Genomic DNA, 25,895 nt, shown 5'->3' with positions numbered 1-25,895 from the left:
TCAGCACAGGCTGTTTATTGAGCATTTCGAAGCAGAGAAAGTTGCCCTTGTCCTTGGCCATTATGCTAAACAGACTGACTGCTGCGACTGTCAGAAGAGGGAACTAGCCTGCTCTCAATGAGATGCCTCCAGAGGCATGTAACCAGGCAACTGGGCAACTATGGGGACCATGAGGGGTACATCTCCAAACAGCAAGGGACTACATATTTACTCCGTCTTTTTCTTTCTCCTTGCTCTTTCATTCACATTTTCACTCACACACCCATGGACAACGGGGGAGGAATTTTAGAAATCCTTTATTCTAGATACAGAAACAGCATTTAGAAGTGAACAAAAGGCCTTTTCTTTGGCTGGGTCATCTTCTCCATTGATAAATTTCTACAAAGTTCCTTTCAGTACACAGCAATCATATGCATGGTTGAAACAGTCTGTCATAAAGGAATCTTCAGCCATCTCAGTGTTGCTCAACTGCTTCTCAATGTCTTGTATAGAGAGAGGCTTTGTTTATTCCCTCGTATGAGTGTGTGAGTGTGTGTGTATAATCCCACAGATGTGAACTGTTTATTGATTTTCAGCAAAATTATGAATGATATGATCTTATTGTGTTATCGTTCTATAATGTCTAATTGATGATTTCAAGCTAGCTATAATTAAAAACTAGCAAAACAAGTTTTTACTTTATATTATTATTTTTATTATCGATTAATCTGTAGATTATTTTCTTGATTAATCGGTTAGTTGTTTGGTCTATAAAATATCAGAAAATGGTGAAAATTTTCTATCACTGTTTCCCAACACCAGAGATGACGTCCCCAAATGTCTTGTTTTGTCCTGACCAACAGTCCACAACCCAAAGATATACATTTTATTATCACAGAAGATTAAAGAAAACAAAAAATAATCACATTTGAGAGGCTTATTTTCTTAAAAATGACACAAAACTCAAATGTGATTTTGTCATACATTTGCCATTATCCTCATGTCTCAATATCGGAAGTATCCTTATTAACATTCTTATTGTGATACTGATTTCAACCATAAAACTCAGCTCTAGGTTCTGATATGATTTATGGTTTGTCTGCCTGCGTACATTCAGCAGCCACTTCGCCACTGGATTTATGACGGCCTTGTAATAAACAGTACTGTATATGGTTGAAATGAAATGTTATTTGTATGCCTCGGTGTTAATGTAAGACCATAAAAGTGATGTTATTACTTCAGTAGACATTTTTATCACCTGTAATCCCAGAGGTGTTTAGGAACAGCCAGCAGGGAATCTGTAGATATTTATTTGTGGCCATTTTGAAATCCTAAAGGGAATAATTACACTCCTAACACACAATCTACAATAGTGAAATCAGGGGCGTCATGCAGTCATTTTGTTTGAGGGGGCACATTTGCTTATGCAAATGTTAATGTTCACACTAAACCAGGTTGTTATCAGTAAATATCTGCTTTGGCTTCTGTGTTTATGATCAAACCGCCCCGCTATCAGTAACAGTAACATTTATTAACACTAAATTGCATTTAAAAGAAATATTGAGCAAGAAAATGTTTAAACTCATGCAGGGGTAACTTGAGTTAGCTTGGTAGCTAGCCAGCATGTTGACTATTTAACGTTAAGTAAAGAAAGCTCACAAACATGTAGCTACTGTTATATACTTGAACTATTATAGCTCTTTGTCAAAATTCTCATTATGTCCATCCTCTGTTTTGTAGGACATATTTCAGTGCTGCATATTTGTTAATTTGTTCGGTTGGTTTGATCATAAATATCGAAGCCAAAGCTGATATTTACTTGTAACAACTTAGTTTAAACAGGCACATTTAAGGGTGCATGTGAATCCTCAAGTTGAATGGGCAAGACGCCTCTGAGTGAAATATCAGCACATGATAGCATTAAAGTTAAATCACTGTTTGCTTGAACTAACTTGAGGATTGAAAATAAAATTCCTTCTGCTTGCTGGACATTAACAGTTATATTCCATTTAACAGCCAAAGCATGCCACAAACAGGAAATACCTTCTCAAACTGAAATTTTGTTAATAACCTTTTAAAACATTTAATTTTCGGAAGTATTATATCAGCCTGATTGTAAATGCCATATCAACCATATTTTCAGAATTTATACCGCATTTAATTTTCCTCATTCTCAGACTATGAATAGGGGCAGTGAGTTTCCAAACCTCATGAGCACAAAACCACAGCGATCTTGTAATCGAAAGAATGCCTGCAATTTGTTTCTTCAAGACAAACTTCTCTGAAGGCTCTCTCAGCACAATACATTTTGAGAAGCTGACCTATTTTACATTTTCTGTGCTGTCTGCTGCAATCAACAGACATGCATCTCACATGCACGTGTGCTATCCCAGCATTCAGACACCCCCACCCCCCCTTCCACTACACACACACACACACGCACATACATACAGACAGCAGACAAATGTACTTTGACGTCCAGTTTTATCCAATTATGATGACTTTGTTCTTATATTAGTGCTTGTGCTAGCTTGATTGTATCCTCACATGTTTGTATGTTGCCACATTATGTGTTTTGCTGAAGCCACTGCTGAAGGCTTGTGGGTTAAATGCTGACTTGCAGCAGGGTTTGGCAGGGTAAAGTGAGGCCCAGCATGAACACCCACTCCATCAGAGGCTCTATTTATTCTGAAGGTGGTCTCCCTTTTTCGATTTTGTTGACATGCAGAGATCCGAAACCAGCTGGTGGAGCAGTTCCGTTGTTTGGAGCAGCAGTCTGAGTCCCGGCTGCAGCTGCTGCAGGACCTGCAGGAGTTCTTCCGTCGAAAGGCTGAGCTCCAGCTTGAGTACTCCAGGAGTCTGGACAAACTGGCAGAGCGCTACTCCGCCAAGATCCGCACCTCCAGAGAGCACCAGCATTTCAAGTGAGTCTAGCCACTGTCTGTCTGCTAAGCACTGGAATGTCTGTATCGGATCTGTTTGACCGATAAAAAACATTTACGTTATGTATTTTATACTGATCACTGGCACGGCACAGGGAGATGGAAACAGAAAGAAAGAAGAAAAGGAGAAGAAGGATAAGCAACAGAAAGGAGAAGATGTATAAAAGCAGAAGAAATGACCTGAAATGAAGCCAGGGCCAAGGAAGCTTGTGGCCTCAGGCTGCTGTGTTTCTCCCAACTAGGTCAGACTTTTTATCCAGCCCCCTCCCGTCTTTTCTGTATGGCTGTCATTTCATTTCCATTCTCGAACAACTTCACGCTAGACTGCTACTCAAATACTCATATTTTCTCAATGGCTACAAAAAAATAAATCAGAGTCAGGAGTCTGAAGAAAGAAAGGGGGGTAGGGGGTGAAACAAACATACCCTGCAGCATGTTGAGGAACTACTACTTACAGTAGATGTTTGACCAGCCTGCAGCTCTCTTTGACTTTTAGATAATGTTCTCATATGCTGTCCAATGTGGCTGACTTGAACAATCAGGGATCATAAATAAGACTAAATGAATAATTAGAAATAATGGGTATGAATAAGAGTACATTCAGCTAAAATATTGGGCATTTTTCACCTTGAACACAGACAAATGAAGACCACAAGGGGTTGAAAGCTCCTGAAAAGAATAATTAAAATATATTTTAAGAAATCTACTCAGTAATTCTCAGTGTAGAAATATTGGATCAGCAATGCAGGATATCGAACCTACCTTAAAAATCGCTACAGTACAGATGGTATAATCGATATGTAGGCAGTTGCATACCCTTTCATGTGACCTGGCTGTGTCAGTCATGCATAACAAACACGGTATATTCGAGAGAGGTCTTCCCGTCTCTCTTTCAGCCTCTCTGGCCAATTGGACATAAAGCGTAATCATGGCGGAGAGCTCCCGTCACTGGGACATTGATAAATGGAGCGTTCCCTCAAAGGGAGACCCCAGTAAGAGATTCACATTGCATGACTTCTCTCTACACCCGGCTGTCCCAGATTCTCCCCCGTCACATTAAATGGTCATCATTATATCTGTCTGTCAGAGACTAGATTCATACTCACAGACTACAATGGGCCGACTAGTCTCTATCATTAATAATCCCACGCGGTCTTCTCTTCTTGAGTTTCTGAGCTGGCTCTGTCTACACTCTCTCTTTCTCTCTCTGTCAATTTTTTTAACAGCACAACCTCAGTGCCCTTCTTTATTATCAGTGATCCTTTCGGATTTTCATTTCTAGTGTCAGATCTCATAAAGGGGCTGGAGGGAGATTGTCAGGGAGCATTTTCAAAGCCTCCTATAACAGAGTGACTGCAGCAAAAAATGTGATTATAATGACTCTGTGTACCTTTGAAAAGACAATGTATATCCACCATGCTGCACAATAGTTAGAGGATAAGGCTGATGATTTTCTATATTTTTCTTATTGTCAACCAGTCTCATGCTACATGTGCTACATTTTAAGTTTCTCAAAGAACTTCAGTAAAAAAGAGGTTGTGATATGTAGCACAACAAGCTAGCAAAGCTCTTTAAATGGGAACTTGTTCCCACTCATGTGCAGTGCAGTCTGCCGAATAAGGAACCACTCTCCAGAGACTGAAAATATGATAGCTGTTATCAGTCTTTGGAGCTGTTTCTAAATAAACTGCAGTGACCTTAGTCTTCGGGGTGAAGGAATGTGTCACCTAGTGCACCAGTGTGACACATTGACAAGTTTTTAATAGTTTTTGGACAACAACGGAGGTCTAAGACACAGAGGAATAAGATATATCAGGCTTTGGATACACACACAATACTTGTAAGTAGGATGAGGTCATTGTTGGTCTGGCTCCGCATATGAGGTTCGTTGACAATAAGAAAAATATAGAAAATTGCCTGCCTTATACTTTAATACAGGCAGTATGTGTTTGAATTGTCAGCATACTTTGGTTCAGCTGAAAGTTGCATTCTACTTTATGATGCAGAGACCTTGTTGTGAAACAGTTGTACTTTTTGTAGGCTGTCAGGTAGAAAACCTTCTTCTGTCATCTTCCATGAACAGTTCTGCATCAGCTCCTTTGAATTGTGAACACTACAGTCTCATCCTTATTCAAGAGCAGCCAACAGCCAAAGATTTACAGTCAGTTTCCTGGCATCTCTTGTCCAGGATCAAACACCTGCTCTGCTTGAAAGACGGGCCTATAGGGATAGCTTGTTCATGTTTTTAATCAAAGTGTTGCGGGATGAAAAGGAGAAGCAGAAGGTGCTGATGCCCAGCGCTGTGGATTACCTTTAGCATCACATGAGTGCAACTCTTTTAACTCTTACAGAACTTTTCAGATATCTTTTCTGTTTTACTAGGTTTGGGCTAATTTTCCCAAATCATTTATCTAGACAGAAGTCATAAACTAAACCTAGAGTCATCCCATGACAGATATTTAATGTTTCTTAAAGAAAAAGGTGCATATCCAGAGAACAATGATAATGAAATGTTTTACTTATCAGGAACCCTACAGTGTTGCAGACATCCTTATCATTAAATGTGTCTGAAAGCTGTCAGTGTCAAATCTAATTTCCAATAATAGAAAAATCCATTTGACTTTTAAATGCATACAAAACCACATAATGTACATGTAAAAAATAATAGAAATAGAATTTAGTTAATTTTAATTTCTGGAGTGACTGAATATGGATTTAACTTCAATATTGTTTTGAATGCATGGAGGTAAACTAGAATGGAAACTAAAATACACCATCTCTCCTCTGTGGTTTAGTGTGGAAACGGCTTCACTAAGATGGAGAAAAAGCAAGAATAAAATTCTCCAAGGATAAAAATGATCAAAGTTTTGAAAGCATTTGAGAGAAAACAAGTCTGGACCACTCTTTATATATGAGCTTCAAAATTGAGATGAGAGTCAAAAATAACTGCTGCATTTCTGATTCAAGCTGCAAGGTTACACCGTTTTATTTATTTATCAAACAAAACTATTTTCCATCATTTGGACTAATTTATTAGATGTTGTTTTATAGACAACATTTGCAGCATCTAGACAGTTTTAAGAGGTATCATATATGGTGTATGAGTTTATGGGCTCATAAAAATTGCAAGTTAGTGTAGCCAAAATAGAAAGAAATGCCATGAATATACATGACTTGACCAGGTGACAGCATTCAATTGTATAATTATTAAGGAGTGAGGATATAACCTTGAGGTTCTCCTCACCTACAAAAAGAAAACAAAGAAGGGTGCAGAATTAGAAGAACTCTGCAACTCATAGAGTGATTTCTGTACTGTTTGCATTGCAGAAGCCATGTTCTTCAACAAGATTGTATTTCAAGTTGTGACTTATTTAAATATATATTGGAACTAGGACGAACAATTTTATCCTAAAGATATTATTGGTCATCCATAGGTCCATTGGTAATGTGTGTTAGTGATAACCCTGAAAAAGAGAAAGAAAGTGAAAACATGAATAAAAGTCTCAAAGGATCAAAGTTATTTAAAGTTTTGAAAGCAGTTGGGAGGAAACAAGTCTGGACTGCTCTGTTGTGTACTGCACTGTCAAATCACTGCTTGCAACTTGATACTTTTACAAACCACAAACAGCAACATTGTATTCACCATGACTTGTAAGAAGGAAGAAGAAACAGTTTCCGAAGTTTCTGAACAGGTTATCATGGCAGCTTTGCTCTACAAACTAAAGCGGTTAAGTTAGAGTTAATCTCTCAGTTCATAGCTGCTGATCGGTTGTGTGATATGATAAAAGGCTTTGAGGGTGCAAATCAGTAGAGATAGCTATCTAGGTCTGAAATGCCTTTTGAATGTCCTCTTCCCTATGTGTTAACATCACACTCATCTCCTTTGACTAGTCATTAAAGAAGAAATAAAGTTGCATAGGTCATCTATCAGCCAGGAGCAAAAGGTGTTTCTACTCACAGTTATTTATCAGGCTGCATAAAAACGTAATGTGATACATCATTTTTATATTTCAGTCACAATTGTTAGAGGTTTGAAAAACAGTAAAATGTTCCCTAAAGACAAAAGAAGAAGACAAACAAACTCTTTGGTGTGAGGATAATTGAACTCACATGCTCCCTCAAGCAAGGAGGCAAGTGCAGTCAGCATGCCTTCCGTGTGTTGTGTGTGTGTGTGTGTGTGTGTATACAGCTGCCTCCTTTCTTCCTGATTCCTCACCACATGTGCAGTGACCCTTTGATGTATAATATGTAAAGCCCTTGAGCTGGTACCAATTGATATAATGTAAGATCTGTGCGGTGTGTAAGACATGTTTTATGTTCACCGCCAGAGTCCTGAGTATTTTGATGAGAGATGAATTAATCATACAACAGTTGGTCTATTTAGAACTTTTACTGCTTTTTTTTAGTTTGTGTTGGAGACAATAACTTAAATTTTTCGATTTCAGGCTGGAGGACCTGTTTTACCTGTTTTCTATTGTTTACTCATGGTCTGAATATAATATGTATATGGTTTTTACCATCTTAAAGACTAATAAAGTCTTGCTCTGGCTTTTGCAGAAAGGACCAAAATCTCCTGTCCACTGTGAACTGCTGGTATTTGGTCTTGGACCAGACCAGGCGGGAGAGCAGAGACCACGCCACTCTCAGCGACATCTACAACAACAACGTCATTGTCCGTCTGGCGCACGTGGGCGAGGATGTCATCAGACTTTTCAAAAAGGTCAGAATCGGAATGAAATGGATGAGGGGCATGTAACCCTGACCGTTAATAACGCACACAGTCACAGAAATCATCTGCTCAGATCGCATGACCGATGCTCACAGCTGGGAACTTGACACTACAACAACACAAATATGAATTGAAATGTATCAGGACATACAGCATGTTTTACGATGTGAGGTTCTTATATGGCATATTCCTTGAGGTTTGATCAACAAATTTGAGTGATATGATTAGGTTCATTATGTCATTATCTCTTGATATGACCAATGATGCTTAATTAGTATGTCAGTTACCAAATTACCAAATTCAATTACCAAAATTGCTTTTTTTGCAAGGCAGCTGATTTATAGCGTGGTACAAATTCTAGCCATTAGGTTGGTTTTGAGAATACTCCTTCAACCCATCTCTGAGGTTTTACTTGCCTAAAATGACATCACTTAAGCCTTAAACTGCATCTTTGCTATTGTAAGAGTAGCAAGTGTGTGCACAGTAAAACTTAACATGGTTTATGAGAGATTTTTGACCTCCTTTATTCATCATGCGTATTGTCATTCTCAATATCATGCTCAGTTTGCTCCCTATTTAGATCACAACCCTTTTTCTGATGCTCTTCACGGCACATCGCTCTTATCGCTCACACTCTTACTCGTGAGGTCTGCTTTACCTAATTTTTAATTTCACACCAAATTCAGTAACTTGAGAATTAGACTTAATGTGTTTCTCTCATTCAGAAATTTAACATCATTGAAGGTTTGGTTATACTCTCACATCTCACAAGGCAGATGCTTAATATATGGTATGTGTGAGGTTTGCGAAATGCCTGTGTTTCATGGGCTGCGATGAACAATTCACCTTAGGGATCTTAGATCAGTATCGCTTGACAGCAGCAGGAATCTCCAGTAATTTATGCCCTCTAGGGGGCTCTGTACTGTCATGATGGGAGATGTGATGGGAATGCGATGGCTTGTGGCCAGCGCAAGGAGGACAACTGCAGAAAATCTGTTTCCCTCTGCAAGGAGTTAGCTCAAATTGTCACCATGCTCTTCAAAACAATAATCCTGTTACGCTGTAGCATCCAGGTTCAGCTGCCGTGCTGTTTCGTTGGTAATAAATTGCAGATGTGGAAAGGGAATGAATCAAATTCTGGCGTTTGTTAAGTCAAAGTTTTAATGTACTGAATGTGCTAGAGTGTCATTCTTGTCACATGAGAAAATGCAAGGTTGCTGTTTTGACAAGTGGCTCCTGAGAGGTGGCAAAAAAAACAGGATTGATTGGGCTAAGCATCTCTACATATCCTCTCAACAGGATTTCCAGAGTCACTCTCCACTGGCCCCATTCCTCCTCTTGGACTATAAGCCCTGTCATGGGACATGTCCAATTCATCATAGGCTCTTAGGCTCTGTAACTGAGCTGAAACTGTGACACAACTCCTTGGGAAATGTTCTGCAGTCACTGCTCTGTTCTATTTTTGTCTGCATGTGCACTTCGGGCATTGTATTAGATGTTTTCTGGTGCAGAGTGATGACAGCATTTCATCGACTGCTGACATCCCTCACATACAAAATTGTCACACAGCCTTCAAGTTTTCCAATTATGAGAAAGCAATTCTGTTAAATAACCCAATTTTTAGTCTCACATGTTTAAATATCTGCCTTCATTTGCCTTTTAAATGTGGAATTATTGTCACTGTCACCTTTTTTTGTCTTTACAGAGCAAAGACATCGGGGTGCAGATGCATGAGGAGTTAGTGAAAGTCACCAATGAGCTCTACACAGTGAGTGAAACAAATATCATTGTCCTGTCATGCCTATCTCCTCTCTGTCTGTAACAGGCTGCCTGTTGTGCCCTTTCTCCTGTGCTAGCTGCTTGTAGCTCGTCAATCCCGAATCCTAGCTTTTTTCAGTCGTCAGAGCAGAACTTGTAACCTGTGAGGCAGTTGACCTGACACTGCACACAGCAGATACGCCTTATCAGCAGTGCAGCTTCTAACAGGTCATTTCTTCCTTCTCCATGAGGTCATGGAAGGAGAAAATTTTCATTCTTCCTCCCACTGTGAATTTCTCCATCGGTTGAAGGGGAGAGCGTTCTTGCCTCTGGCTGTGCTTCAAGCGGACTCAGCTGTCTGGTGCTGCAGAGGTGCACTGTACACAGCTAACATGAGCTGCTGTAATATTTTCAGCTAATGTTACATGTAATCAGACACATCTGTTTGTGTGCTGGTAAGAGTTGTCAGTCTGTCCTTTGTGTGTGTGTACATACAGACACCATTCACACACATTCAGAACAAGTATGCACACACGTGGCATTTAACATTCACTTGCAGAACTGGTCTGTGTGGTGATGTAGATAGAGAACAGCTGTGTTCAGTGCTGATGCCTCTTCTTTTGGCTGAGGAAAATGAACTGATGCAGTGATATCATCTGCTGTATGTGGGACACAGTGACACAAACACACCAGATTGCTTCTTCTTGGGTCTTATTGTTCAGTCATATTATGATTCTTTGGCGCCGTTCAACAGCTAATTTGCAAAAAGAATTATATGATATAAAACATACAGTTAGTTAACATACCAAAGAAAATCTGAAATATACATTTAAAGCTGATCTGAGCTGTCTCTGGGCAAACAGGGGTACTGCAAGTTGTGAAATAATCCATCCTAAATTGTATCCAAAATCCAAGCCTCAAATGGTTGTAGTCTTAAATATGTTGAAATTTCTTTGTGGAGTTTTCCATCACAAATAAGCTGAGTCACACCTACATACCCCAATGGGTTTGCAGTAGTTTAAAAAAAGGACTGTAATTGCAAAATTATTGTACAATTATTCTAACTACCCTTTGTCTTACAATGTATAGAATTGAATGCCCTGCCAAGTAAAAAAAAGAATAACTATGTCTCAGAGACACTTATTTTAAGATACTTAGTGTACACTCCTATTATGCTCATTTAATAATTGTATTTATTTTTTTTACTGATGTGTGGAACTCTACCTCTGGCTACTTGCTGCACATTTAATCATCTGTCTTATGTCTTGAATGTTATTGGGTAAATACTGTTGATGATCAATCAAAGATAATTTGAAAAGTTTGGGTTTGCAAGGGTGCTGCTTTTATGTAAAATATTTGAAGTTTTGATCCTATTCCCTTTACAAAGGACACATAGAGGGCAAACAGAGAGTAGCGTAACACTGATGCTATATTTTTTGCAGAATTTTATACATGGGATTTTGCAACAATGTCTGTGTTTATTTATAGAAAATTGATTTAGCTTACATAAAGAGATAACATGGGACAAAAAAAAACAATAAAAGCAAAATGATCAGAATTTCAGTGCAATGTCAGTGATTAGTGACAACTATCACAGTCATCTTAAAAGAATGTTTGGGGCGAGTGGATTGAAGTAGAAATACTCGCATGACATAAACCACATGAGAAATATTCTCACATGTAACATTATACAGCACTTTAGTGCTTTACTGATATTGATTTTTCCTCTCCCTTTGATTCATGCATTATTAAATGCCTGTCTGCAGCTCAGCAGCACACAGCAGAAGGAATTGCAGTAGCCTGTTAAAATTTGGGCTAGATAAAGTTATAGCGTTAATGAAAATCGTATGATTTGTTTATATTATCTGCTTGTGTGGTGCATGCAAAATTAGGTACTGTATGGGTCTGTCTTTGTCAGCCTGCTGGTCTCTGCTATTGATCTGCTGCTGGCTTTTTGTGGAAATGAAGTAGTTTCTTGTTTCGCAGGTTGCAGGGAAGTTTGCTCACTGTCACTTTGTAACCTCCTTCCTCCCTTGCTGATCGATCTCACTGTCCTATGCACATCAGTTACAGTCAGGGTTGCTAGGAAACCAGGACTTGAGAGTGATGGAGGAGCAGACATTTAATTTGGCTGCTGATTTAGGATTCCTAGTTAAACATTTACACGTGATCTCTTTTAATAATGTGACAATTTCTTCTAAAGCAAACTGAATAGGAGTCTAGATTATGTTTGTGAATGGGAGTGAGATACTCTACGGTAGGGAAAGGAAACAAAGAGCAATGGTGAGCCCTGGTTGTAGTACTTGCTTTAACCTATTTTTTAACCTACTAGAATGCTGCGATGAAGACAAACAAACAGAACAGTGTAGGCACATCAGACAGACACACCCAGCACAACACCGCCAGCTAAGTAAGGAAATGTCAATCAAAATGTGATAATATAAGCAGGATGAGTAAGCTGCAGCGGAATGAAAAAAATGAATCCGGGGTAACATGAGTTCATACATTAGTGTGGAAAACATTTGTAGTAATTTAGTTAATCAAATTATAATTATGTTGTTATGAAATTATATCTGATACCCTACATTGTGATTCATATTATGATGTACATGGAGGACTAGACTGTATGTTTAGAGTGTCAAATAAGTCCTCTGAACTAAGTATGCTTTGGAGATTTTTATTTCTATTCCAGTCACATCCCTTCCAGCTAGTTTGATGCCCTTGATGCTGAATGAAGTTTGACGTTGGATGTATGTTCTTGCAGGTGATGAAGACGTACCACATGTACCATACTGAGAGCCTCAGCGCTGAGAGCAAGTTGAAGGAGGCAGAGAAACAGGAGGAGAAGCACATTGGCAAGGCCAATGACATTAGCACCAGTCTGCTGCGTTATGGCCATGATGAACGTCCACAGAGACGGAGCTCTGTCAAAAAGATGGAGAAAATGAAGGAGAAGGTCTGTTTTGGTTGACAGGCCAATACATGATATTGTATTTGCTATACACTCAAGTACAAATACTCTCTAAATGCATCTCTAATGAACTTCTAGATGCACTTTCTGTCTGCACAAATGACATTGGGAAATGTAGTTATTGCTAAAAGGAGCCATCTCTACATTGTCCAAAGTATCACATACATATAGTATATTGATTGATTATAAAAGATAAAATCTGATTGATGTAGTAATGTATTCTTTGAGTACATTAGGAATCCATTTTACATCCTGCATTGATGTGACTGTCTCTTTCTCTTGTCTCCCTAGAGACAAGCCAAGTACTCTGAAAACAAGCTCAAATGCACAAAGGCCCGGAATGACTATCTTCTCAATCTGACAGCCACCAACGCCTTGGTGGCCAAATACTACATCCATGATGTCTCAGATATGATAGATGTAAGGACATACAGTCAGAACCAAAATACGCAAATATGGAAAAAATCTTTATGTGTCAGTGCTTCTTTTGCAGTTTCAGTACTAGGTCTTGTAATGAAAGGTTGAAAAGACTATATGTTTGACTTCTTGCCCTTAGTGTTGTGACTTAGGGTACCATGCAAGCCTGGCACGCACCATGAGAACCTACCTGTCTGCAGAGTATAGTCTGGAGACTTCTCGCCATGAGGGTTTGGACTTGCTGGAGGGAGCAGTAGATGCCATGGACATCAGAGGAGACAAGCTGAAGTTTATGGACACGCACAGCCAGATCTTTTGCCCTCCAGCACGCTTTGACTATCAGCCACATATGGGGGATGAGGTGAGCCACTGGAGAAGGACGGGGCCATTACGATTTGTTTGCAGGTCTTAGGTCACCAATCTTTTTGTAGAGTCAAAGTGCGCCTCATCACGTTTGCTGCTCTCTATGTTAAATCCCCCAGGTAATGTCTCCTTTCTCCTTTTATGCCAGGTGTGTCAGGTGAGTGCACAGCAGCCTGTCCAGACAGAGCTCTTGATGCGCTACCACCAGCTACAGTCTCGCCTGGCCACGCTCAAGATAGAAAACGAAGAGGTGAGATGTTCTGTGCACACAAATCTCAGTGGGTTGAGGGTAGTGAGTTCCTGCGTTTCATTTCAAAATGAAGCAAGGTCACTGCAAGTATGCTATTCAGGCTAATGTATTTTTCTGCTGATTCAGAGGAGTACAAATGGCTAAATATACTGAGTCATATATTAATATAATACTAGTCTTTGTGGATCAATATTTACATACATAAATGGTACCCCTTATGTGTATATACGACTGTATAGTTAGAATGAAACACATTCATTTGACACAATTAAGATGAAAATAAGTTGTTTGTGCCACTTCTGCATCAAAGCACAGTAATGAGAAAATAAGATAATTGGTTAAAGCATGAAGGAGTCATCAGGAATGTAAGTGAAAAACATAAAAAAACCTGCTGTAGAGTAACGTGATGTGCACATAATAGTCTGATTGTTGAGTAAAATGTAACATAATAATGCAGAGACCATTGCCTATCAACAGATGACTGCACAATACTGCGCCAGGAAATGAAATGTCTTATCATTCAAACCATCAGTCAAGTGCAACCATAAGAGCAGGAAGTTGACATGTCTGCTACTCAGTAGAGTTCTCTAAAACAGGACACGTCGTTAATGTGCAACGTGGTCTTTCAGAAAGAAGAAGCTTTTGTTTTTTGGGCTTTCTATGATCAGTTGGACATTTAGGGAAATATACTTAATTGCATATTTTGAGTGTGATATCTGTCCATTAAATATGAAGCTACTTTTACAGCCAGCAGCTGGATAGCTTAGCTTAGCATAAAGACTGGAAGCAGGGAGAAACAACTAGCCTGGTCTTGGTTACTTATTCAGTCAATTGGTAGTCCTGCACATAAAGCCCTGTGAAAGCACAATTTGTCATTTTTACACTTCGGTTTTTGTACATAACGAACAAATGAGATGAAGTTTTCATTCGTGAGTTTTAGAGGTGCTAGTGGGCAGATTTTATTACATTTGGACTCATACATTCTTCCATGCTTTATGCTAATCTCAGCCAACACGCTGTTGGGCGTAGCGTCATATTTACCGCACGTGGGAGGGTTGTCGATCTTTCCATCTAACCTTTGGCAAGACAGCATATTAGCGTATTGTTAAACTATTTTTTTTAAGAAAGATGAGACATAAAAACACTTCATTTGAAGTGTTGCTTCTCTAGTAGGACCTATCTTGCTGGTGGACTATTTCTATCATCACAGTTTATCACTCATCAAAAGACTGGTATTTGTCTTACTTATTATAGCACCAAAGGCGTTTTAATACCTCCTTTGGTATTGCTATATTTTAAACTGGTATTGGCAGCCAGCGCCCTCAGTTCTGTCACTCTAACATGTAACTGCAAACAGGACTGTCACCCTGCATTTGTATTCATCTTTAATCTGACACTGACCTGTGGGGTCGTCTCTCATCCAGTCTCCTGCCCCCACTGGGGGTCAACCCAGCATGCTTCCTGGCCTGCTGGAGGGAGTCACCGAGGCCACTGTGACTCACACAGACCTGTTTAAAGGTCATCAGGGTGTGTATATGTGTCAGTGCCTGTCTGTTATGAATATGGAAATGCACACTCCCTCCCTGTCTGCCTCACATGGAAGGAACATAGTTAATGTTTCATGTCACGACGCTTCATGCTAGGAAGCTAATTACTCTGTTATTTACGGTGCGTCAGTCAAACTGCTGTGAAAATGGCCTGCAGTGGTACAATCTTGGACTGTGCTGGCTTGTTTACACCATACAGCTTGTTTGTGATACTGAGAAGATTTTATGTGCATAATTTACCTAATAATATTTCATATTAATCACAAATATAATGTAATTGTACATACTTTTAAAATTATAGTCACATGTTCAATTGTGTTTGTCTGCTGTGTGTGTCAGGTGAGGAAGACCCTAGACGCCACCATGCAGACCCTTCAGGACATGCTTACAGTGGAGGACTTTGATGTTTCAGAGGCCTTCCAGCACAGCCAATCCACAGAGTCGGTCAAATCAGCCTCCTCTGACTCTTATATGAGCAAGGCAAACATTGCTAAGAGACGAGCCAATCAGCAGGAGACTGAGGGCTTCTACTTCACTGTGAGTCTTTGAAGAAATGAGGGCGCAATGGCATGAAACACATACAGTACAACTACAAATAGCCCTATATATAACCTACTATTTGTCTTTTTTCCTGATTCATGTGCAGAAATACAAGGAGTATTTGAATGGCAGCAATCTTATTATCAAACTTCAGGCCAAGCATGACCTTCTGAAGCAGACGCTAGGAGAAGGTGAGACTTATTAAAACATTATTACTGCACATCAGTGTGATGGTGGTATTACTGTCAGTGGGCAACTATTAATGTACAAATAATATAAAAACATATGTCAAGAGAGCCTGCCAAGACAAGAATAAGACTGGGTGTCCTTAATATGCAGATGGTGTTACATATCTCTATCTGGTAGCTATATTTTCAACAAAAATTAATTAAAAATGTAAAAAATACAGTATATCTCCATCTGGAGTTCTGTGGTGCTTTTAGAAATAGAATACAAAATGATGTTATACTGACGTTGTCATTTGCTTGACAACTTGACAATTTTTGGACCTAAAATGAGGCCACAGGCTAAAAAAAACCTCCATTCCTTGATTAGATGTACTTTGCTTGAAGGTTATGTCATGCCATAGTTTGTTTATATAGTGAATGTGCATTAACCTGAGCCAGAAGGGTGAATAAGGATGTGTATCTTTCCATGTCAGTGAGTTGGTACTTCAAAATCTTGCAAGCATCTGCTTTTGATTATAGATTAGTCTTTGGGCCATTACGTAGTTTTTCACGCTCCTTTGTGGATCATCAGTCAGATATAGTAAATGGTACAACTCCTGTAGATACACAAGGGTGTATATGGTGACACTTGATTGATCATTTTAATTTAAAATACAAATTAATTTCAGGCAGCAAAGAATTATTTTCTGCTCAAGCTGTGTCTGCCAAAGCACACCAAACTTAACAGGAAAATTATATAATTACAGCATGAAGGTTTGGGAATCTAATCTACATTTTATGATGAGTAGTGCTTGAGTGCTTGAAGGGTATTTCTTGCCCTACTTTGTTCATATATTCCTCATATTTAATATGCATTAATCTGAGCCAAAAGAATAAACACAAATGTATAATGATCCATGTCATCGAGTTGCTCCTTCAAACTCATGCAAGCGTCTGCTTCAGGGTTGAAATTATGTGTGTTTGACATAAAGAAGGATTGTGCTGGAAGCTGCTTTACACATGACATGATCCTTGGACAAACATTTCTGATTGACTGATCAAAGTGAGACCTTAATTTGTTTGTGTGCAGTGTGTGCAAATGTTGTGCGCAATGTTAAATATCATGAAATCATCACACCATACAAATCAGCTCTCACAACTTCCCACTCTTGTTGCCCCTGGATACATTTTCACTTTGCAGAGAGAGTAGACAGGCTATCCCCTTCTGGGGCTCTTGTGCTGTTTCTAGGGCGACCGATGAATGACCACTGCTTGGCGGTGAGTCAAATGCAGCCATGGTGCTCACCCCATTGAGCCCGTCTGAATAGATGCCCGTTTTCTCATAACACCCCTTTCCGTCTCCATCTGCCAGCCTTGTATAGTCGGCCAGCACTCAACCGTACCACAAACGTCTGTGACTGTAAAACTAGCGTATACTAATTTAGTCTCTTTCTCCTCTGTTTTTTCTTTTAGGGGAGAGGGCTGAATATGGAACAACAAGGTAAGATGTCCAGTGACAAGAGGGTGAATAAAGTAGGCGATGATGTGTAAAATCCTTCCCTTCGTGTCCCTGGATGTGGCAGAAATTAGATCACCGTGTCCCAACTTCTCTCTGAGTTGTTGAACAATGGGTGATCCCAATTAGAGAAGGTGGTGCTCAGAGTACTTCCTAGTTTGAATCTATAAAAATGTGTGAAGACTAAGAAATGTAATGCCAGTAAGATGGATAATGTCCTGTTGTTGTTCTATTTATAAACAATTGTTAGCGGCAAATGAACAATATTGACTAGGTAGTCTTATGCATCATTTAATACAAGAGTTTGACTTTTACCAATTTTGATCTATGTTATATTTAATTAAAATCTTTATTTAGTTTGATGTGTGATAATTTGCTGTAGTTTTATAGCTCATGAAGTTTGCTTCAGCAGCTGTGTCTATGGGTCAATTTAAAGGAAAAGACATTTTGGGAAATACACTCATTTGTTTTCTTGCCAAGATTTTATGAGAAGATTGATACTACTGTCATTATGCTAAGTATGAAGCTACAGCCACAGCCAGTCAGCTTAGCTTAGCACAAAAACTGGAAACCACCAGCCCCTCTAAAGTTCACTAAGCAGCATCTTGTTATATCTTGTTAGTTTAATCTGTACTAAAACTGAAGTGAACAAACAACATATTGTGGTCTTACGGGGGGTTACTTCCTAAACAATTTCTTGGCCAGGTACAGTCACTTCCACTGGTTGCCTTGCAGTCTCACAGTGACATCAAGACTCGTTAGGATTAAACAAACAAGATGAAACTTTAGAGAGAGATAGGCTATCTGATTTCCCCGTAGGCTATAAAATAATGGACTGTGCCATTTTGATGCCACTGTGATGTCACACAATGATTGTAGTCTCCTGTTTTGAAGCCTCAAGTTTGACCATTGCCATCTTGGAATTTTGGAGCCAGAAGTGATCATATTTGGACGAGAGGGTGGAGCTGCCCCTAACACTAGCACTAGGTGCTAGCTTGGTAAACACGGTGCATTTACAGTCTATGGCTAACTGTGATAATGCTAATACTAATGCTAATTTTTGTTAGCAAGAAAACAGGCTTAAAACCATTAAAACAAAGTGTACGTACCGAAAAAAAATGAACATCCGACTTAGAGGGTTGTGTAATACAACCAAATGCTGAGCAACTTTTTTTAGGCAACCAAAATGTTACAATTAACTTTCAATAACTGAAAGAACTTTGAAATAGCGACAGCTACAGCTACGCTCTGTGAATCTGCACCATGGTTATGATAGGATCATTGATCTTCTCATCTGATTGTCAAGAGAAAGCGTATATTTCCCAAAATGTGGAACTATTTTAATGTTTTAAACATGTTTTTGGAAATTGCAAATTACTGATGGAAAGACATGAAAACAACATGACTTAAAAGAACATTTTAGAAAACATGTCAGTATGTTTGATGTGTTTTTATTCCAGTTGCATTATTATTCAAATTGCCATGTACCAACCATACACCCCCCACCATCTCCCCAGGCCCCCCACTCTTCCCCCTAAACCCCAGAGAATGCGGAAGTCTAGACCTCGCTCCATTTTTAACCGTAAGCTGTTTAACGGCAATATGGAGGCCTTCATCCAGGTATCAGCCCATCTGTGCTCTTTGTCTCTCCATGAGCTCAGCTGTCTCGCTAGCAGTCCTTGGGGGTTCTCTTGCCTTTGACCACTCTTTTATCCAAATGTTGGCTCACTCATGCACTGACTTTCTTCTTGCTCATTGCCTTGTATTCACAGTCTTGCGATTTAGGAAAGACAGGGTCAGGTTAAAATCAATCACACACGTTCTGGAGTGGAGATGGTTTGTTTTCAAAAGTGCCACACTGGAGCAAGGTTTGCTTTTAACATTCTTACTCCTGTGAGCCTCAGCCTCCACACGCTGAATTAATTTGGCTTTATGTATAGTGTCATTTGGCCATGCACCAGCCATGTTAGGCTATGCAAATAAACACATGGACACATCCACTCAAACGGGCAGGCAGACAGAGTGTGCACCAACAGGACTGGAGATAACTAATCAGAATTCTGTGTTGATTAATCTATTAGTCAATCAGGAGAAAAGTTGTATTTGATAATCAATTGATCTTTCAAGTGATTTTTTTTAAGCAAAAATATCAAATATTTCTTAGTTCCAGGTTGTAACTTGTAAGAATTTGTTACTTTTATTTGTCTTACATGATAATAACCTGACTATCTTAAGCCTTCAATAATTTGATGATTGTCATCTTGGGCTGTAATAAATTGTGTTGGGCATTTTTCACTATTTTATGATGTTTTACAAACCAAATGATTAATCAATTAATTGAAATAATGGCCAGAGAAATCAATAATGAAAATAATTGTTAGTTGCAGGCCTTGAATTCATCCATGTATTCAGAGTTTTCCTCTTGGTAAAACAGTCTTTTCTGGCTTAAAAAAGTGCCGTATGTAGCCCTCCCATCATCCTCTCGGGTAGCACTCCCACCCCCACACACCCCCCCTCCCCTAAGTCATGTCCTCATGTCTCACACCCCACAAGGCACTGATGCTTTGGCTTTTCTCTCAGGTCAGGCCTCCTCTTTTTCTCTCTGTAAGATCTGTCTTTCTCACTAACCTGTTGTGGTTGTTGTTGCCTCTCTTCCTCTGTCTACGTGCCTTACTGCTCTCTGCCCAGGGGAAGAAGGAATGTCCGTGCCAGGAGTCAGGTACTCTGTCTTATAGCAGGGCGGGATCATCACACTGTGTTCAGTATGCTAACCAACATTTCTGTGCTTCTGGCCTGTTGGTGTTCCTGATGTATGAAAATACTGTAGTTATAACATTAGCCGAAGTGCTGTTAACACTAACACAGTGTTGTTCTGTACACTTAGTTATTTTTTAAAAAATCATTAAATGATAAACAATGTTTTTTTAGTTCTGTGAAGTTAATTCATTTGAAATGCTGGCTCTATAGGCTTCTAATGATAAAACCCTGCTAGCATGACTATTTGTTTTCTATTACAAATACCTCCAATAATGATCATTTGAATCTGTCTGGTAGGACTCAGGGCAGCCTATACCAGTGGTGGTTGAGAGCTGCATTCGATACATCAATCTGTATGGTAGGTTCCTGAATATGTTCATATGTTGCCTTTCTTTTTGAAAATTATTGACTTGAGCAGTTTTGTCAGGGAATCATACAGTGTATGTTCTCAGTGCTTGTTAATTTGTAGCTTTCTCAGTCTTAAGAATATATCAACCAATGCATACTATCTACCTGATTTTTAATAGGGCTTGTCAAATTCTTTCTTCAGTGTGTCTTGTTTCAGATTATGCTTTGGGCATTTGCAGGTTCTGTGAACATGTAAATTGTAGAAGCTCATTACAGAGCTATCCGATCATATCTGGGAGTTCATACATACTCTTACATCTGTTTTTGCTGTTAGTGGTGATATAGGATGGGAATTTTCAAACGCCAGACACAAATTTGAGATTTGTAAATGTGTACACATGTAAATATGAACAACGGCTCACCACTAAGATCTTAAAGTAGGACATTTTGCATGGACATTCCTAGATTAGTGAAGTGAAGTCTATGATTTTTGTATATAAAATGACAGATTACTGTATTCATGATGCTCAGAGCAAATAGTTCCTTATGTATTAGGAAAGATAAAGATGGTTTGTTGATGTTTGGCACAATAAATCATATTGTTTCATAGAAAACAACTCCAGTGTAGTAAATTAAAGGGTCTCCTAATATCTAGTGCTTATTAATGACAAAGGCATATTTGTGAATGTTATAGTGCAACCAGAGATGTGCTAATCATTTTGCGGTAATGGCTAATAACAACTAGCTCACTTCCCCTTAAAGTGGACCAGAAGAAATTTTCTTTATCTTTGTTTTTTGCCATTGCAGACTGCTCTGATCTTTCAGTGGAGCTTTCATATCCAGTCTCACACAATAGTATACACACTCACAAAATCTGGTGTATACCAACATTTGTTTATATATACATTTGTTTTGTTTATATGCCTCATTGCAATGTACAGTGCTTAAGTGCTGTGGCTACACTGAGGGGATTTTTGGTCATATTTCAATTTATAGTCATCCACCAACTATAAATGTGCTGAGAAATTCAACTATGTGACTGTTGGTGTATTTTATATTTGGGTGTGTCCATTTTTAGTGATACCTTTTTATCTCTTTTTTTCTGATTTACACTAATGGCTCTGTCTGTCCCCAGGTCTTCAGCAGCAAGGTATATTTCGAGTTCCAGGATCCCAGGTCGAAGTCAACGATATTAAAAATGCATTTGAAAGAGGTTAGTCCCAGTGTGCTTGGCCATCTCCTCTTGATTGATTTTAAATTGCGTTTTGTCCACCTCAAAAGCCACAGAAACTCCCACACACATCTAAAGTGGAAATAAAGAGCCTGTGTGTCATGTAACATGTAACCCTGTAATGGACATGTTAAACCATTTTAGATGCATAATGCATAAGATCAGCATCTTGGATAATTGCACTCTCAATGTTTATATTAACCTCCCAACTTGCAAAAAAATTGCATCAGCAGCATGTGAAGTGAATGATTAATAAATGGACTACATGTATGTTATGTCTGTAGGAGAGGATCCACTAGTGGATGATCAGAGTGATCATGACATCAACTCTGTGGCGGGCGTTCTTAAGCTCTACTTCAGGGGGCTGGAAAACCCTCTGTTCCCTAAAGAGCGTTTCCTTGACCTCATATCCACTACCAGTGAGTCACATTCCAGGAAAACATTTTCAGATCAAATGTAAGGTTTTTATTTTTTCTATAATTGTTTCACTCATTCTTTGTTTCTTTATTTTTTCTTTTTTTTTTTTTTTTTTTTGCAGAGCTCGACTCAGGCGCAGAAAGAGCTCATCACCTCCAGCAGATAATTGTGACTCTTCAGCGGCCTGTGATCATTGTCATGAGATACCTGTTTGCCTTTCTAAATCAGTAAGTCATGCCACAGCAAATTTAGTCTTTTTAGACTCGATTATAGTGGCACTTATTGCCTCTGTCTTTCCAGTCTTTCCCAGTACAGTGATGAGAACATGATGGACCCGTACAACCTGGCTATCTGCTTTGGCCCTACATTGATGCCCATACCAGATGAGCAGGATCCTGTGGCCTGCCAAGCGCATGTTAATGAGGTCATTAAGACTATTATCATCCACCATGAGGTCATCTTCCCAACCCAGCGTGAGTTGGAGGGACCTGTGTATGAAAAGTGCATGGCTGGAGGAGAGGAGTACTGGTAAGTATAAAATAAGGTGTCCAACATGTGTCATATTACAGTTTTCTCAACAACTTAACACTCAAACCAAAAAATATCTAACATTTTAAACCTCAGCATACATTCTAATACCCAAAACGGAAAAAATTTATTTATATAGAAAGCTTTTGTAGTGAGAGTGATAAAACTGAGCTGATGACAGTTTATAGCAGGTGAAACTTTATCCACTGCTTAGTCAGGTAAAAAAAATGCCTATCCCATGGACATGATCTTGTGGCTAGAAAGAAACCCTTTTTTTCTAGTACATAGTCATCCTGTTTTCTACCGTGTCTTCTATCTAGGACACTATGTACCAAACAGTGTGTGGAAGTCTTAACAATCTTTAATCATATTTCTGAGTGTATTGTTTTATTTTTGAGCAGTAGACTAATAACAAGGCTGTGTTTACCCCTGGATACTTTAAATAGGACTACACTTAAATAATCCTACTGACAAATGAAGATATTTATAGTAGTGTTGAGGACATACAGTATGTATTCACTTGGTTCTTGTAAAGATGTATGCATAAAATAATGTATTTGTATTATTTGAATGCAAAATCCAATTTTAGATCTTACATTTTGTTTGGCAAGCTATTTACTGAACACTGTCTGTATGATGTGTTCAAAGTTTTGAGCACAGTGGAATTAACCTTTAGAAAAACTCTATAATAAGTATTGTATTATGAATTATTTGTTTATGTTCTATAATGTTTTTTAATTAATTCTGTATTTAATTCTTTTTGAATGAATCTTTAAGCTCCTTTTTAATAATATTTTTTGGGGCATTTTTATGCCTTTATTGGATAACAACAGTTGAGACATGACAGCAAACAAGGGGAGAGAGACGGGGAATGACATGCAACAAGGGTCCACACTGAACCACTGACGCTGCATCTATGTGGCCTTAATCAGTAGACTACCAGGGCGCACCCAAATATACATTATTTAACAAGAATGTATGACTCTTAGCTTTTTTTTTTTTTAGAAAGATAGAGATAGAAGAAAACCACAACTCTGTCTCTTCTTTTTTGGGTATTCCTGACTGACTCCATATTTCTCTATCCAGTGAAAGTCCCCACAGTGAGCCGGGTGTGCTTGACGAGATAGACAATGGTACTGGACCCAACACTAGTGATGAAGGTGAGTCACCAAACACAGTCAATCCACTGTCACGACTGTAACAATGGCTGTCAGTGCTGACAGAGTAAATAATCAGATGTCTCAGATTGGATGCTGTCACACACTTTTATTGCAGAATTGGAGCAGATAGAGGCCATAGCGAAGTTTGACTATGTGGGTCGAAGTCCGAGAGAGCTTTCCTTCAAGAAAGGAGCCTCTTTGTTACTCTACCTGCGAGCCTCTGAGGACTGGTGGGAGGGCAGACATAATGGCGTGGATGGGCTGATCCCACATCAGTACATTGTGGTACAGGACATGTAAGTAAGATGCAATTCTTATGTGAAGCCCTGTTGTGAATTGTGACAGTAAAAAATAGATAGTTGTTATCTCAGATAGTTGTTATCTCAGAATCAGAAACTGTATCCGAGCAGTGATCCAGTCAAGAAGTCAGTACCCTAGTTCTGCTGCGGGACAAAAGAGGGCCATGTAAGACTTGGTCATTATTTATGTTGCTTTATTTTCCCAAATTGCATGTCTTTATTCTTACTGCCCTTGCTAGCTGTGTTGTGGTTTCCATTAGCTTAGCCTTATAAAATCTCTGCCTTCATAAAGATCAGTGTGAATTAAATGCTGCCCTGTTTTCCTGCCTGGTTTCCTTGTTTTCTTGCTAGTTAGTAGACAAAAAGTAGAACACATGGCCCCCTATTAGCAGTTAGGAGGAGCACATTCTGAACTGTACGAGCACTTAGGTCACTCCTCAAATAAAACCTTTAATTTCCATTCGAGGCTCCTGCCTGATAACCACTACTGCATTACAGGGCAGGTAACAATATTAAAGCCTGATTAAGAAGAGGAGTGATGTACTACCAACTGTAGCTCCCAGGGACTGATAAATGGTTAATTTTGTCTGTAAAAATAAGGAGACATACTGTGGTGATGATATATTGGTTTTCATGGGAATAATGTAATTGTTAAGGATTCTGAAGTAAAAGCCAATATGAACATTTCCTAAAGACAGAGGCCATTTATTTAGAACATTTTCCGCTGTCTGTCTGTATCAGGGATGATGCATTCTCAGATAACATGCAGAGGACTGATAGCGAGGCCAGCAGTGGACCACACCATGATGACCGAGCCTCATCCAGGAATGACCGCCAATCTCCTTGCGAACACACACCTGAGCACCGCTTTGGACCAGCACTGGGGAGGTAGGGCTTAGTACCTCATGTCAGAGGTACTGGGAGGGCACAAGGGCACATACAAATGCACATATACTATATGCAAGCACAGTTAATAGAATTGGAGCTCATATAGGCACTAAAAAATCTATTTTTGCATTTTAAAGCCACTATATGTAGAATTTTTGTGTCACTATAGAATCTTTCAAATTATTCTAATGCAGGCTATGTGTATGTGTATTAAGTCCATTCATGTCATTGTCCCTGGGTCAGATCTGAGGAAGACATAATACCAAAATGCATTGCTGTCTGCAAATCAGAAATGTTCAAATCCTACACAGTGACTTTAACTTATTCAGCATCAACTGAATCAACTGAAACTCATAACTGATAAGATAGGTGCCTGAGCAATGGAGCAAGTGGAGCAAATGCATCCCCATTATTCAGTTAGGGGGAGCAAAGTTATGGTTTTGCTACCCCAATTTTTGTCTTTTTAAAAATAAACTTATCATCATACAGTCCCCGCAATTATATTTAAGCAGCCTATATCAATGATCATTTTCCAATTTTCAGCAACTGACAGAAACAAGTAATAAAAAAGCTGACATTTTCAGACCACTCTTCAAGTTGGTTCAGTCCAACCCGTTGTGAGAGAGAGACGGACAGAGCGTAGCTTTTCCTCACAGCACCAAAGTGTCTGAATTAACAAACAGTTAAATGTTCAGCGATGGAAAGTAACTTGTTTAGACTTCTGTAGTTTAGACTTCTGCTTTAGTTTCAGTTTTAGTCAGACTTTGGATGGAATTATTTTTAAATATGATGACCCATCACTCCATATTATGATCTCTCATCCGGCTGTTCTGTACTGTGTACTTTCATTATTACTGTAAGTTTACTGTAAGGGGAAGTAAGGTTTAGTCCTCAACTAAAATGGCCCTGAGGAGCAAAAATCACCTTCTGAATTGTGCATTGAAATAGTCCTTGATTTGAGATAATGTAGGTTAAAATAATCTGCTTTTGAAGTTATGATTATTCATTCCTGTATAACATTACAACAACAATAGCTGCCACTAGAACCTGTGTGTGGGATTAGAATTAGATAGTTGTTTTGAGGCCAT

General features: G+C 39.0%; 1 protein-coding gene across 2 annotated transcripts in view; it reads left to right on the top strand.

The window, feature by feature from the left end:
* Window positions 1-25,895, top strand: part of LOC122980722 (SLIT-ROBO Rho GTPase-activating protein 3-like) — a 34,787-nt gene that overhangs the window by 5,423 nt on the left and 3,469 nt on the right. The window contains exons 2-20 of one of the 2 annotated variants that reach the window (XM_044349021.1): window positions 2,708-2,903; window positions 7,479-7,641; window positions 9,356-9,418; window positions 12,173-12,364; window positions 12,671-12,799; window positions 12,936-13,157; window positions 13,308-13,409; window positions 15,296-15,493; window positions 15,603-15,687; window positions 17,137-17,164; window positions 19,868-19,898; window positions 20,234-20,294; window positions 21,420-21,497; window positions 21,800-21,934; window positions 22,054-22,159; window positions 22,233-22,460; window positions 23,547-23,620; window positions 23,736-23,916; window positions 24,661-24,807. In XM_044349021.1, coding sequence (XP_044204956.1) covers window positions 2,708-2,903; window positions 7,479-7,641; window positions 9,356-9,418; window positions 12,173-12,364; window positions 12,671-12,799; window positions 12,936-13,157; window positions 13,308-13,409; window positions 15,296-15,493; window positions 15,603-15,687; window positions 17,137-17,164; window positions 19,868-19,898; window positions 20,234-20,294; window positions 21,420-21,497; window positions 21,800-21,934; window positions 22,054-22,159; window positions 22,233-22,460; window positions 23,547-23,620; window positions 23,736-23,916; window positions 24,661-24,807 — 2,419 coding nt within the window. Of the gene's footprint in view, window positions 1-2,707; window positions 2,904-7,478; window positions 7,642-9,355; window positions 9,419-12,172; window positions 12,365-12,670; window positions 12,800-12,935; window positions 13,158-13,307; window positions 13,410-15,295; window positions 15,494-15,602; window positions 15,688-17,136; window positions 17,165-18,696; window positions 18,800-19,867; window positions 19,899-20,233; window positions 20,295-21,419; window positions 21,498-21,799; window positions 21,935-22,053; window positions 22,160-22,232; window positions 22,461-23,546; window positions 23,621-23,735; window positions 23,917-24,660; window positions 24,808-25,895 lie in introns of both variants that reach the window. The other variant, XM_044349020.1, reaches the window with a different exon arrangement.

The sequence above is a fragment of the Thunnus albacares genome, chromosome 4 (assembly GCF_914725855.1).
Source record: "Thunnus albacares chromosome 4, fThuAlb1.1, whole genome shotgun sequence".
NCBI lineage: Eukaryota > Metazoa > Chordata > Actinopteri > Scombriformes > Scombridae > Thunnus > Thunnus albacares.
Note: the sequence above shows the minus strand (reverse complement) of the source record. Positions and strands in the feature narration are given on the sequence as shown.